Source organism: Mobula hypostoma, chromosome 23 (genome assembly GCF_963921235.1).
Source record: "Mobula hypostoma chromosome 23, sMobHyp1.1, whole genome shotgun sequence".
Taxonomy (NCBI): domain Eukaryota; kingdom Metazoa; phylum Chordata; class Chondrichthyes; order Myliobatiformes; family Myliobatidae; genus Mobula; species Mobula hypostoma.
The window spans coordinates 29,308,575-29,324,492 of NC_086119.1; the positions used below are offsets into that span (position 1 = coordinate 29,308,575).

At 39.6% G+C, this 15,918-nt stretch overlaps 1 protein-coding gene across 2 annotated transcripts in view; it reads left to right on the top strand.

Annotated features, from left to right (window-relative positions):
* Positions 1-15,918, top strand: part of crcp (calcitonin gene-related peptide-receptor component protein) — an 87,995-nt gene that overhangs the window by 28,208 nt on the left and 43,869 nt on the right. For both annotated transcript variants that reach the window (XM_063031235.1, XM_063031236.1), the window contains exons 2-4: positions 901-937; positions 2,069-2,167; positions 11,284-11,378. In XM_063031235.1, coding sequence (XP_062887305.1) covers positions 901-937; positions 2,069-2,167; positions 11,284-11,378 — 231 coding nt within the window. The remainder of the gene's footprint in view (positions 1-900; positions 938-2,068; positions 2,168-11,283; positions 11,379-15,918) is intronic.

A 15,918-nucleotide genomic window follows, 5' to 3' on the forward strand; every position in this document is an offset into this window, starting at 1 on the left:
TCTCTACTTTGGCAGTCATGGGTTTAGTATTCCTTTGAGTTGGTGAGAATGTTACATTTTTTCTCCCATGAAGGCTTTGGAAATAATCTGAAGCTGATTATTTGTTCTCCTAGATATCTCTTGACATGACAGAACTGAGGAAAGAGCCTGGTTTGTGAGTTAAGTGCCTGGCATGTAATTAATGTGGCCTGCCCGTTTGAGCTCCTGGAGCCTCAGTGCTGGAGACATTGGCCCAGGGGAAGCCATTTACAGGTTTATATTGCTGATGGTCATGATTATGTTGTGTCTGAGATCTCTAGGAATACTCTCCCCTTTGCAGATGAGGCCAATAGGGTTGTTGACTTCTGCTAGAAGTTTTCGTCTGCCAGATTTTAGAACTTCAGCAGGGATGCCATCTGCTCGAGTGGCCTTGTTTTTCAGCAGACATATGGCTGTTCCAGCTTCTGTCGGGCCGGCTGCCATGACACCAGACAGATTGTGTTTGTGGGGTGAAACAAGGATACACTGAAAGCATGCACAGCAGGAACGCGGGATGGTGGGGCCCCGGTGGAGCTTCCTAATGTAGTTTATTTGAACAAGATAGATTTACCTACATGGGAGGATGAATGCCATCTCCATGCCTATTCTCCACTATTCACCTAATTCACCTAATGTATTCTCCTTCTGCTTTTGCTGCCCTTACTTACAAATTTCCTTGCCTTAATCCTGTTGCTGATGGCACTGAACAGCCTCCTTACAATTCTTTTCCCTCATATTGTTGAAATCCCAACTGGCATTCCAATATTCTTCTCCCCAGATAATACTAACCTCCACTCTTAACAACTCAGGTCACTTTTAGACTCTTCAAGCAATGCAATTCAAAAATCTAAAGCTTGCTGATATATTATTTATCTATTTCAGAAAAGATGCAAATGCTGCAATGCTAAGTAATTATGAGGTAAGTTGTTAATTTTCCATTTCAATTAAAATGTATACATCAAGTTTTTTTAATCCTGCCTAATAACAAAAGTGCGTAAGTTATTACAGTCTACACTTTGATACGCTCATTAAATATTTTCCTGAGAGCATTAATATTTTTTAATGAATAAGTATTAATTATCCATAATTAAGCATGGAGTTCACTCATACAAAAGTGGCGATTCTGCCCGATCAGTAAAGAACAGCCCATTGCAGGCATGCCAGTTCAAATGCATTTGTTCAGATGTTAGCATTTTTGATTCTGAATCAAATGCCACCCAGAGAGTAGGCACCAAAATTGATGCTGGCAATCCTGTGCAGTACTAAACGTGTGTTTCCTGTAACTTCTTTGGAGCAAGACCTTAAAATATGGTCCAATCTGCCACCTAGAAGGGACTTTTCCTCATGCCTTTGATCAATGTGACTTCAATGGATTTCTGTTCTTATCATGGGGCTGAATATGGGAGCTTGTTGGGTGCAATTAGCTACCCTTTATTTAAATTAATTGACTCAGAACTCCTGCAATAGTTGAGAGCAATTTAGGAATTACAAAGGCTTGCGAGAGTTGTTATATGACTGTACGGGATCTTTTATGTCTACAGAAGAAAGCAGGTTGGATCTTATTTTAAAGTCCTATTCAAAAGATGTTACAGGCAGTAAAGCCTCGATATTACATAGGATCACCAACATAGATTATGGTACTGTCTGTAATATCTGTACTGACTTCATAGCAAAGTGGAGAAGGAGCGTTTGGGATGGTGCTGAGAACTTTTGAAGCCATGCATCAGGGGTGTAAAGAGGCCTTGTGTAAACAATGAAAAGAACAGACCATCTCACCATCTGCCCACCCTGACAGCTGTCACTTGCCCATCTGTGACAGGGTGTGCAGTTCTCACCTCAGAAACCACAAAGTCAGAATGGAAGTAAGTCTTCCTTAATCCCAGTAAGAAGATAAATACAAGTCTGTCTTTGCTTGTAATACAGTACTGTGTTTGCATGCCCCGTGGAAACAGCTCTCTTGCTGAGATACTGAAATATCCCTGTAATATCAATATTTGAAACTTGGCGCTGACTGTGCACCCATGACTACTTTTTCATTCTGAATTTGCAGGTATTTAAACTTCTGACTGATCTCAAAGAACAACGGAAAGAAAGTGGGAACAAGAAACATAGTGCAGGACAGCAGAATCTTAATACAATAATGTATGAGGTGGGTGAAATATAGCACAGTACAACAATGTATTGTCAGAGTTTGCAGTTCCCTTCTCCGCCAGCTTCTTCTAATGAGAATCTGGCAATCATGACTGAACATGTGCAGCTTTAATGGTGGTTGACCAAATTTGTCTTATTAATGTGATGCTTTTTAGGAATTAATTCATAATTCCTACGTGGTTTATGAAGAGATTTTAGAAGCTGCTATTAGTTTTTATTTATTATGAGTGTTTGATGGTTCGCACAGACTCAAAAAGCCAAAGAGCCTGTTTCCATGCTGTACGACTCAATGACCCTATGAGATCTAGCTGGAACACAGAAAGTACTGTTGGGTCACATTATTGCAGGGAAATAAATGTCCTGAACTGCAAAGGTAAATCTCCCTGTTGCCTTCAACATTTTTTCTGCTGCCTCCCCACAACGTATCTATATACAGTATATAGCCAAAGTCTTAAGCATATATATATGGGGTCTACAAATTCCAATGAGAGGTAGGAAATGCATGCCAAAAGGGCAATGTTACAATAGTCATGGGGGATTTCAATATGCTTGTAGATTGGGAAAATCAGTTTGGTGCTGGATTCTAAGAGGAGGAATTTCCAGAATGACTACAAGGTGGTTTTCTCGAGCAGCTCGTGGTTGAGCCCACTAGGGGATTAGCTATTCTGGATTGGGTGTTTTCCAATGAACCACGAATTGAAGAAAGAGCTTAAGATGAAGGAACCCTTAAGGGCCAGTGATCATATTGTGATCAAATTCACCCTGCAATTTGTAAAGAAGCTGAAGTCAGATGTATCAGTATTGGAGTAAAGAGAATTACAGAGGCATGAGAGAGGAGCTGAGAGAGGATGAGATGGGGAGGAGATGAAGGCAGGAAATTGGGGCTGAGAGGGAAAGTGGATTGGCCATGATGAGAGAGGATCTCTTGATTGGAAAAGAACTCTTGCAGGGATGACAGCAGAGCAAAAATGGCATGACAGATCTGTTGGAATCCTTTGGACAACTATCAAGCAGGATAGACGAAGGAGTGTCTGTGGATGTTGTGTACTTGGATTCTCAGAAGGCCTTTGGCAAGGTGCCACACATGAGGCTACTTAACAAGTTAAGAACTCTTGGTATTACAGGAAAGATACTAGCATGGATAGAACATTGGCTGATTGGCAGGAGGCAGAGTGGTAATAAAGGGAGCCTTTTCTTGTTGGCTGCCGGTGACTAGTGGTGTTCCAAAGGGGTCTGTGTTGTGACTGCTTTTCATGTTATATGTCAATGATTTGAATGACAGACTTGATGACTTTGTGACCAAGTTTGTGAATGATACGAAGATAAGTGGAGAAGTGGGTAGTTTCGAGGAAGTAGAGAGGCTATGGAAAGACTTGGGAGAACGGGCAAAAAGTGGCAGATTGAATACAATTCGGGAAGTGTATAGTCAGTTTTTGTAGAAGAAATAAAAGCATAGATTATTTTCTAAGTGGAGGGAAAATTTTTAAAAACGAGGTGCAAAGGAACTTCGGAGTCCTTGTGTAGGATTTCCTAAAGGTTAATTTGCATGTTGAGTCAGTAATGAAGAAGGTAAATGCGATGTTAGCATTCATTTCGAGAGGACTAGAATATAAAAGCAAGGATGTAATGTTGAGACTTTATAAAGCACCGGTGAGGCCTCACATGGGGTATTGTCAACGGTTTTAAGCCCTTATCTAACAAAGATGTGCAGATGCTGTAGAGGGTTCAAAGGAGGCTCACAAACATGATTATAGGATTGAAAGGCTTTGTTATGAGGAGCATTTGATGGCTCTGGGTCTCTACTCACTGGAATTCAGAAGAATGAGAGGTGACCTCATTGAAACCTATTGAATGTTGAAAGACCTCAGTAGAGTGGATATGGAGAGGATGATTCCTTTAGTGGGCGAATCTAAGACCAGAGGACACAGCCTCAGAATTAAGGGGCATCCTTTTAGAATGGAGATGAGGAGAAATTTCTTTAACCTGAGAGTGGTGAATCTGTGGAATTCATTGCCACAGGCAGTTGTGGAGGCCAAGTCATTGGGTATATTTAAGGCAGAGGTTGATAGATTCTTGATTAGTCATGGCATGAAGGGATACGGGGAGGAGATGAAGGCAGGAGATTGGGGCTGAGAGGGAAAGTGGATTGGCCATGATGAAATGGTAGAGCAGAGTCAATGGGTCAAATGGACTAATTCTGCTCCTTTATCTTATGGTCTTTTAGAGCTAGGATGTCCAAGACTTTTCAGTAATACTATGGTAATTTTATGTATTGCTGCTGCTACAAAAAAAAAACAAGTTTCATTGGCATATGTGAGTGATGATAATTCTGATTCTGATATGGGTCTCTTATTGTGGACTGAGAGTGGGAATGGGGCAGGGACATGGGAATCATGGTTGGGGAGAGGGGAAGGGAGCAGGAAGCATCAGAGAGAAATAATGTAATCAATAAACCAATTGTTTGAAATCAAATGACCTTGCTGGGTTTCTCAGGGCTGGGTGTGTCTGCACCTGGCACTACCGTTGTCAATATCCTTTACCCCACCAGATTTACAAACTTGCTGTCTGCTCCACATGGACAAATACAGTACTGTGCAAAGGTCTTAGGCACCCTAGCTATGTGTGTGAGCCAAAGATTCAAAGTAAATTTATTATCAAAGTATGTATGCAGTATACAACCCTGAGATTCATCTTCCCACAGACAACCACAAAACAAAGAAAACTCTGAAACCCGTTGAAAGAAAAACATCAACTCCCTCCATGTGCAAAAAAAAAACAAATCGCGCAAATGTCAAAATAGAAAAGAAAAACGAATGGAAAAACTCAGAATCGAAAGGGTCTGGGCAGATTCAGTTCAGCTCAGCTCAGTCTAGCGCTCTGACATCTGTTGTCTGCAGGCCAGTATTGAGTGAGTGGGAGAGACCATTTGAACGCAGCGACTTTCCTAAGACTTTTGCACAGTACTTTATTGTGTTTCAATGAAAAGTATAAAGACCTCATAGATTTCTTTGTCACAAAGATTCTGTCTGTTGATGAGCTGCTTCCTTCCCTTCCCCTAGCCTGCTGACCAAAACTCATGACCCTCATGCTCTTATTCTGATCTTGCAATTATTTTCCAGCTTATTTCCAGTCACTTCATGATGCCATGAGTTCCTTTTATCAATAGCGCACATTACTCACCCCTTCAGTCTTCCCGACCTTCCAACATCCTTCTCAGTCCCCATGATCGTTCAAGTATTTTCCCTTCCATCTTCAAATCTAGCATCAGAACTTTTGTCGAACAAACCAGGCCTTGACCCTACCTTCCTTACAAGCTCCTAAACCATCTTCAGTATTGTTTTCCTCCAAATGTGTTGAAGCCTTCCAAAATAAGTGTCCATCTATCTGGAATGGCCATCCCGGCTAAAGCTCTCCCCACCATTGAGCACATCTGCATGTTATCACAGGAAAGCAGCATCCATCATCAAGGACGTCCACCATTCACATCACCGCTGCCATCAGGAAAAGGCACAGGAGCCTCAGGACTCTCACTACCAGGCTCAGGAACAGTTATTAACCCTCAACCATCAGGCTCTTGAACCAATGGGGATAACTTCACTCAACTTGACTTGCCCCATCTTTGAAATGTTGCCACAACCTATGGACAATTCATATTGTTGATATTTATTTATTTATTATTATTATTATTTCATTCATTTTGTATTTGTACTGTTTGTTGCCTTTTGCCCGGTAGTTGAGTGCCTGAGTTGGTGCGGTCTTTCATTGATTCTATTATGGTTTCTTAAGTATGCCCGCAAGAAAATTAATCTCAGGGTTGTTTATAGTGACATATATGCACTTAGATAATAAATTTAGCTTGAACTTTGAAAACTCCCTTATTTGAACCCCTTCAGTCAGGTTGCTGCACTTGCTACAATACCAAAGCAACATCTCTTACCAATGTCACTAATACATCCGTTAATGTTGTGATTCGTGCTCTCTCACTATTGGAAACATCCTTTCCACATCCACTCTGCCTAGGCCCTATCAATATTCAGTTGGTTTCAATGAGACCATTGTATCTCTTCTGACTGCACATCCTTGCAGCAGCAGCCAGGTCCCCAATGCTGATGCATTATTATTGAGACCCAGTGCAGAGCAAATGCAAATCCCTCTTCCAGGCTTTCCAGCTGTCAAAACTTACAAAAAAAAACTTAAGTGCTTTTAAGCTTCTGTGATAATCGCAAAAATTAATCAAGAACTATTGCAAATTGTATCATTAAAATAAAAATGTTAGACGTTAAAAAGAAATAATATTAAAACATTTTTTAAAAGTAAACAATTTTAAATCAGTATGTTCAATTGTGTTAGTTAAAAGTTGGATAACTTCAACTTGCCAATGTCTTTTTCTATTTAAGTGAATGGAGTCACTTAGTCTGTAGCTGCTCTAAGCTAGCATTCTGCACTGGATTTCCCAACTAAATGATTGAAAGATATCTCTTTAGTACAGAGTCCATGAATGGTCCAATATTAAAAACATAGTTAGAATGACAATGATGAGGATTTTTCAGTACATTCTGAACTGCGTTCCTCCCCGCCCCCCGCAAAAATTTTGTGCATCTCTTGACAGTAGACTAATGCTAATCTGAGGGAAGCATTTTGACTGAGGATATATTTTTCATTCATTTACTTGAAGGTGGCTATTAATGGCAAGGCCAACAATTATTGACATTCCCTTATCTTCTGGGGAGGTGATGATAAGGTTCCTCCCAATGCAGATTTCCTCGTGTCTACCTCCCAATTATCCTGCTATTGCTTACTTGTTGAGAATATTTTGATTTTGGAAGCACCTAAGCACCTTCTAGCAGGTGATGAGGGACTCTGGACTGGCCCTTGCACATCCTAGTTCAAGAATGCTCCTTAAAGGCTTTGTCAATCCCCATCAATTCAAGTTTCAGGTTATTTAATACATTCTTCCCTGACTGCAAGCAATTTGTGTAATTGTAAGCTTAAACAGATCTGAGAAAGTGTATTCCATACAAGTCTTCCTCTGCTATTAATTTGACCTATGTTGATTTTCGTTGCCTGTCACCTCCCAGTTCATTTAATCTGAAATCCCTATTCCCTTTCACATCTCGTTTGATTTCATAACAGCATCTTTCTGTTGAACTGTGCATTTTACCATCTGCTCTGCATTCTTTGAAGCCACACATTATTTGTCAATCATAAGACAATGCACTGGATCTTGTATCTTTGTTGTTTGACCTTTTTTCTTGCTTCTCACCAGTTTTCTCAAAGGCTTCATATTAATGATTCTTTCTCATTACTGTTTTTATACCCTGACCCCACTGTAAAGTGAGGGTAGAAGCAAAAAGTAGTAAGGAGAAAAGTAAAAGTGGCGGGCCAACAAATCCAGGGCAAGCATCAAAAAGGGCCACTTTTCAACATAATTGTATAAGGGCTAAGAGAGTTGTAAAAGAGCACCTGAAGGCTTTGTGTGTCAATGCCAGGAGCATTCGTAACAAGGTGGATGAATTGAAAGTGCAGATTGTTATTAATGATTATGATATAGTTGGGATCACAGAGACATGGCTCCAAGGTGACCAAGGATGGGAGCTCAACGTTCAGGGATATTCAATATTCAGGAGGGATAGACATGAAAGAAAAGGAGGTGGGGTGGTGTTGCTGGTTAAAGAGGAGATTAACGCAATAGAAAGGAAGGACATAAACCAGGAAGATGTGAAATTGATATGGGTAGAGCTGCATAACACTAAGGGGCAGAAAACGCTGGTGGGAGTTGTGTACAGGCCACCTAACAGTAGTAGTGAGGTCGGGGATGGTATTAAACAGGAAATTAGAAATGTGTGCAATAAAGGAACAGCAGTTATAATGGGTGACTTCAATCTACATGTAGATTGGGTGAACCAAATTGGTAAAGGCGCTGAGGAAGAGGATTTCTTGGAATGTATGCGGGATGGTTTTTTGAACCAACATGTCGAGGAACCAACTAGAGAGCAGGCTATTCTAGACTGGGTTTTGAGCAATGAGGAAGGGTTAATTAGCAATCTTGTCGTGAGAGGCCCCTTGGGTAAGAGTGACCATAATATGGTGGAGTTCTTCATTAAGATGGAGAGTGACATAGTTAATTCAGAAACAAAGGTTCTGAACTTAAAGAGGGGTAACTTTGAAGGTATGAGACGTGAATTAGCTAAGATAGACTGGCAAATGACACTTAAAGGATTGACGGTGGATATGCAATGGCAAGCATTTAAAGATTACATGGATGAACTACAACAGTCGTTCGTCCCAGTTTGGCAAAAGAATAAATCAAGGAAGGTAGTGCACCCGTGGCTGACAAGAGAAATTAGGGATAGTATCAATTCCAAAGAAGAAGCATACAAATTAGCCAGAAAAAGTGGCTCACCTGAGGACTGGGAGAAATTCAGAGTTCAGCAGAGGAGGACAAAGGGCTTAATTAGGAAGGGGAAAAAAGATTATGAGAGAAAACTGGCAGGGAACATAAAAACTGACTATAAAAGCTTTTATAGATATGTAAAAAGGAAAAGACTGGTAAAGACAAGTGTAGGTCCCTTACAGACAGAAACAGGTGAATTGATTATGTGGAGCAAGGACATGGCAGACCAATTGAATGATTACTTTGGTTCTGTCTTCACTAAGGAGGACATGAATAATCTTCCAGAAATAGTAGGGGACAGAGGGTCCAGTGAGATGGAGGAACTGAGCGAAATACATGTTAGTAGGGAAGTGGTGTTAGGTAAATTGAAGGGATTAAAGGCAGATAAATCCCCAGGACCAGATGGTCTGCATCCCAGAGTGCTTAAGGAAGTAGCCCAAGAAATAGTGGATGCATTAGTGATAATTTTTCAAAACTCGTTAGATTCTGGACTAGTTCCTGAGGATTGGAGGGTGGCTAATGTAACTCCACTTTTTAAAAAAGGAGGGAGAGAGAAACCGGGGAATTATAGACCTGTTAGCCTAATGTCGGCGGTGGGGAATCTGCTGGAGTCAGTTATCAAAGATGTGATAACAGCACATTTGGAAAGTGGTGAAATCATCGGACAAAGTCAGCATGGATTTGTGAAAGGAAAATCATGTCTGACGAATCTCATAATATTTTTAGGATGTAACTAGTAGAGTGGATAGGGGAGAACCAGTGGATGTGGTATATTTGGATTTTCAAAAGGCTTTTGACAAGGTCCCACACAGGAGATTAGTGTGCAAACTTAAAGCACACGGTATTGGGGGTAAGGTATTGATGTGGATAGAGAATTGGTTAGCAGACAGGAAGCAAAGAGTGGGAATAAACGGGACCTTTTCAGAATGGCAGGCAGTGACTAGTGGGGTACCACAAGGCTCAGTGCTGGGACCCCAGTTGTTTACAATATATATTAATGACTTGGATGAGGGAATTAAATGCAGCATCTCCAAGTTTGCGGATGACACGAAGCTGGGCGGCAGTGTTAGCTGTGAGGAGGATGCTAAGAGGATGCAGGGTGACATGGATAGGTTGGGTGAGTGGGCAAATTCATGGCAGATGCAACTTAATGTGGATAAATGTGAAGTTATCCACTTTGGTGGCAAAAATAGGAAAACAGATTATTATCTGAATGGTGGCCGATTAGGAAAAGGGGAGGTGCAACGAGACCTGGCTGTCATTATACACCAGTCATTGAAAGTGGGCATGCAGGTACAGCAGGCGGTGAAAAAGGCAAATGGTATGCTGCCATTTATAGCAAGAGGATTTGAGTACAGGAGCAGGGAGGTACTACTGCAGTTGTACAAGGCCTTGGTGAGACCACACCTGGAGTATTGTGTGCAGTTTTGGTCCCCTAATCTGAGGAAAGACATCCTTGCCGTAGAGGGAGTACAAAGAAGGTTCACCAGATTGATTCCTGGGATGGCAGGACTTTCATATGAAGAAAGACTGGATGAACTAGGCTTGTACTCGTTGGAATTTAGAAGATTGAGGGGGGATCTGATTGAAACGTATAAAATCCTAAAGGGATTGGACAGGCTAGATGCAGGAAGATTGTTCCCGATGTTGGGGAAGTCCAGAATGAGGGGTCACGGTTTGAGGATAAAGGCAAAGCCTTTTAGGACTGAGATTAGGAAAAACTTCTTCACACAGAGAGTGGTGAATCTGTGGAATTCTCTGCCACAGGAAACAGTTGAGGCCAGTTCATTGGCTATATTTAAGAGGGAGTTAGATATGGCCCTTGTGGCTAGGGGGATCAGAGGGTATGGAGGGAAGGCTGGTGCAGGGTTCTGAGTTGGATGATCAGCCATGATCATAATAAATGGCGGTGCAGGCTCGAAGGGCCGAATGGCCTACTCCTGCACCTATTTTCTATGTTTCTATGTTTAAAGTGAATTGAAGTGCAGTGCAGAGTGAAAGTTAGATTATTTTACAATCAATTACACAATAAGATGCATACTAATTTGATTTGACTGCACATTCTTTCCTTTATTGTTGACTGAGTCCAAATATTGTGTATACTGTGCAGTACCTGACCAGTCATTTTGAGGAATTAGTTAAGTTCTGTTTAAAACAATGTTTTTTGTTGGTAATGAGAATGCTGTTTTGAGATTGGATCAATGTGTACTACAGTCTCAAGGAAGAATATAGAAATGCACCTAAACTATGGCTGACCACCAGATATCAGACAGAAATCAACAAAAATGACATTTTAAAATTCCTGCTGGAACTTATCATTAACTCTGGCTTAATGCATGCAGATTAAATTAATGTGATGTACATAGAATAGTAGATAGTTTACAAAGATGACATTGTAAACAATAAAAATACACCTGTGTTTTGATGAATGCAAACATTGAATTTTATTAGTTGGACAATCATGAATCCTGGGGATGATGAATTTTAATTTTGTCATTCATAACTGATGATCTTACATTTATTAAAGCAAGTACTATTAGCTTTGATAAGATGCTGGTATTTGAGGCTGTCCCTTTTTCTATCCCTGTTTAACATTCTTGTATTTTTAAGAAGGTAATAACTGAGATTGAACAGTGTGCAATGTTACAATGTGAATTGAAGACTAATGCCATATAGAGGCTAACAGAGGTGTTTAATTTTTGTCCTGCCTTTTACCACAGACTCTTAAATATTTGTCCAAAACATCCTGCAAATATCAGACTCCAGAAATCGTAACTGAATTCCTAACAGCCGTGGTTTCACAAAAACTTACTAAGTAAGTGCTTTCATTCATTTCACATAATGTTCTTTCCAATTATTCTAAGAGTATTTAAGTCAATGGAGGATAATCTTATATATAAGCATTTTCTTCTGATTTATTGATTAATTTTGCAGTAACGAATCTGGAGATACCTTTGCATTTATTCTGTTTGAATAAGTACTCAAATCAAACTGGAATTTCTTGAGCTAGTGCACAATAATGTTTCCCTCCTCTTTCAGTCATCTTTTTCAGTGTTCATTGTAAACGGAATTACTATTTACTAGTGCAGTGACATTCCTCTTAATTATCTACATTGTCCAAATGATATTATAAACTATGTATAAACACAAGGTATTCTGTAGATGCTGGAAATCTTGAGCAACAAACACAAACTGCTGGAGGAGCTCAGCAGGTCATGCAGTACCAATGGAGGGGAATAAACAGTCAATGTTTCAGGCCTGTCCCTTTATCAGACCCAGGTCCTAATGAAGGGTCTCGGCCCAAAATATCAACTGTTTCAAAGGTACATTTAATGTCAGAGAAATATATATATTATACATCCTGAAATGCTTTTTCTTCACAACCATCCACGAAAAACAGAGGAGTACCCCAAAGAATGAATGACAGTTAAATGTTAGAACCCCAAAGTCCCCCCCCCCAGCTCCCCTCCTGTGCTTAAGCGGCAGCAAGCAACGATCCCTCTTGCCCCACCGGCAAAAAAAGCATCAGCACCCGTCACCGAGCACTCAAGCATGAGCAAGGCAACAGCAAAGACTGTTTAAAAGCTATTTTGTATGTTCTCTTAGCTGATTTATATATGTATCTGTTCACACAAACAAAAACTTGATTAGTTACCATAAAAGTTACTGGTGAAACTTAAACATATTTTTCAAAAAATTCTATTTGTTAACACTGTACTCTCTTGCATACTCTTATATATTTCTTTACTGTACCATGTAACAAAGTCATCTCAGAGAATTACAAAAGGTCTAATAATTTTACATTTAGTGTTTAAACACACCTTTTGTTTAGAACCTGTTTAAATTTTGGACAGTTGTATTTTGCCACTGGTAGAACTAATTGTTCCTTGGCTCATTCTTACTGGTTCATCCCTTCATCAGTGATTTACCCCAGGTCTGTGGATTTCTCTGTCAGGGTGTACATCTTACCACATGAAGCACCTTCAGGGTCCAGGATGTTTCAATGAGATTATTATTTATTCTTTTAAAGTTCATCTCTATCGCGGTGACTATGAAACTGCTGCTGAATTGTTCATCTGGTTGAGTAATGACCTTCAAAAGAGGAAGCCTGTTAGCCTTGCCTTGTCCGTGTGTGATTACAGATGCACAGTAATGTAGTTGACTCTGAGATACCTTCTAAAACGGCCTAGAAAGCCATTCAATTATATCATTATCAGCTGTTAAAGTGATTTGGCCGAATACTTAAAGCAATTAGTACCTAAAACTGGTTTGGCTTGTGGTAGGAAGTCTTCTTCCACGCACTTTTCTGTCTCTTTGCTGTTTCGTGCATGTCTTGAGGTGGCTGTGGTGGAGATGAGATTGTTATCTGGAATGTGTGTTTATGTCTGAAAGGAAATAGTTTTCTTTGTTGAACTTTATCTGAAATAGCTACATAAAACAGACTCTGACGTTTATGTCCGTTTCCACAAACCACACTGGCAAGCATCAACTGCTGCTGGAAGGTAATTAATTTAGTGAAAGATGTACTTTTGGTCTGCCTAAAACTGCTGGTTTTCCAATATAAGGATTTGTCCACAGCTGAATATTGCAAACTGGCATATTTCAAATTGGCAGGTCAGTATGCTGAGGGACACACTGAAGTTTAATGCAATTGTGCTAAGGCTTGAAGGAAAAGTACTCCAGAATGGCTCCCATTGGTTGAATACAAACCACCTATATGTAGCTGCTCAAAGTCTACTTTTGCTACGTCCTCTCTTTCTATTATTGAAATCAGGCAACTCAGTTTAGGGCCATGCTTATCCCTTTTCAAGACCAATTTAAAACAGAGCTGTGGTTACTGTTCTCCTGTGGTCACTAAAACCACTTGCTCAGTTATACATTCCTTTAGATTAGGTCTAGAACTGTTCCTTCTCCAGTTAGACTGTCAACAAACTCTCAGAAGATACTTTCTGTCCTCTGGATGTCGACTAATCCTCTTCATGATGCAATGCTTGTATATTATCCTCAGCTGTATGTGCATTCACAAAGTTCTGTATCCGTTCTGTGTTGCAGCTTCTTGCAAAACCTTTTGGAAATTTAAATAAACTTCATTCACTATTTTTCTTCTTTGGCAGTGCTGGTCACTTAAATTTATCCAATACATTTTCTCTTTCATATAAATGTTTATACTGCTCATTCTTTTCAATTACTCACTCCATTGTCACTTAATTAGTAACGGTTTCCAATGATTAATTCTGATGATTAACAGTAGGCTAGCTGACATGTAGTCCTGTGGTTTCTGTCAAAGTCCATTCTTCTGTATCAAGTATTTATCTAGTTTCTTGGAAGGGCCATGGAAATTCTTGGAACTGCTTGACTTTGTCACTCACGGTCATGAGAGCGTGGAATGAGCTGCCAGCTTGATTTCTGCATTTAAGAGATGTTTGGATAGGTACATGGATGGTTGGGATATGGAGGACTATGGTCCAGGTGCAGATTGATGGCAGCAGGAAGTTTAAATCGCCTGGAATTGATGGGCCGAGGAGCCTGTTTCTGTGCTGTACTTTTCTATGAGTCTCTGGCGATAAGTATTCTTCAGACTGGCCTCATTCTCGTCTGTAACCACTGCATCAAAATATATCTTTGACTCATAGAATTCTCTATTGGCAATTCGCAAAAGAAGTCTTCAGCTATTTAGGCACAAGATGCACAGAAATGCTGCTTCGGAGCTGTTGAGAGCTTTTTTCATTTGATTATCAAAACAAAATGCAGATGCTGGAAATTTGATACAAAAGCAAGGTGCTAGCGAAAAACACTTCTGACAAGCATAGTTCTAAAGAAGGATCAAAGACCCAAAATTTTAATTGTTTCCACAGGAACTACTTATCATGTTGTTATAGCATCTTCCACTTTTGTTGTTATTTGTTTAGTTTGTTACTGTCCTGTTTTTGAGTAATGTGGTGCTCACTTATTAAGAAGGAATTATAAATATTGCAGGTGGAAAAAAATAAGATGTACTGATATGGAAATTAGAGAATAAGTTCTTCAGAAGTAATAATGAAAAGGTGTTCATAATTGATCATGTTTATTGGAAGCTGACAAAAGATTTAAACAGATGGGAGGAAAGAACCCACGGTGTGAGATGGAATTGGCCTTGTTTCTAGCTTCAAGTAAAAAAAAATATAAATACATTTCAGATAAATTTTTAAAGTCTGCCATTTTCCCGGCCCCCTTTGTTGGAAGTGGAACACCTTATTTCTAGTGGTTTGTTACATCAGTAATTTATTTGTGTAAATGGTTCAAAATGGGAATTCATGAGATGACAAGAATTGTGTGTGAGGGTACTAAGTATAACTCTCTTTCAAGCTCAAGAAAGCTGAATAGGGCTATTGACTGCTCTCTGAACAATAAATTCATATCATTCTGTGCTAACTGATTAGATTATGAACAGTATTCTCTGGCTTTATACTTTGCAAGAATCCTTGCTCTGAAAATATTGTAGAGTGCAGGGAGTCCAATTAAGGAAACTTTGTTGGCCATTAAATTTGTGAAAGAATCAGAAAACTTGATTGATGGAAGAGACATGAAAAATCATTAATGTTATGGTACATTATAAACGGTTGTTTTAGCACTATCAGTTTACAGTACCAGCAATCACTGATTTGAATTCGATTACTGCCGCTGTCTGTAAAAAGTTTATATGTTCGCCCTGTGACCATGTTGGTTTCCTCTGGGTACGCTGGTTTCCTCCCACATTCCAAAGACATATGGGTTAGGGTTAGTAAGTTGTAGGTATGATACATTGGCACTGGATGTGTGGCAACACTTGCAGACTTCCCCCAACACAATCCTCAGACTGTAGGTTGTCGACATAAAATGATGCATTTTACTGTATGACAAATAAAGCTGATCTTTTTTCGGTGTACAATTTATCAGAATTTATTGTTTCTAATTCCCTTTCTGTTTTTCATTCACATTTTTCAGTTGAAACATAAAACAACAATTTATAATCCTTTATATAATATATTATAATATAGAAGCTTTTTGATTGTTTTAATTAGGTAATCTTAAGGTTTATGGACCAATTTTTCCTTTATATTCTATATATCCTATTCCATAGGAAGAGTACCTGTTTAATTTTCAAATTCTAAAGTAACGATGTTCTTTGCAGCGAGAGTAGCTGTAGGTAAGCAAAACCTAAATTGTATTATGAATAATTCTGTCAGATCTCAACTGCCAGAGCAACAGGGTGCGCCATAGCACAAACTATTTATGTATTCAAGTCTATTGTTAGCCTTTGGGATGTTTTGAAATTGCTAGATTGCCAACAACAAACTCCAAGGTTACCCCTTGGAACTTCCAGGAGAGTCACTACA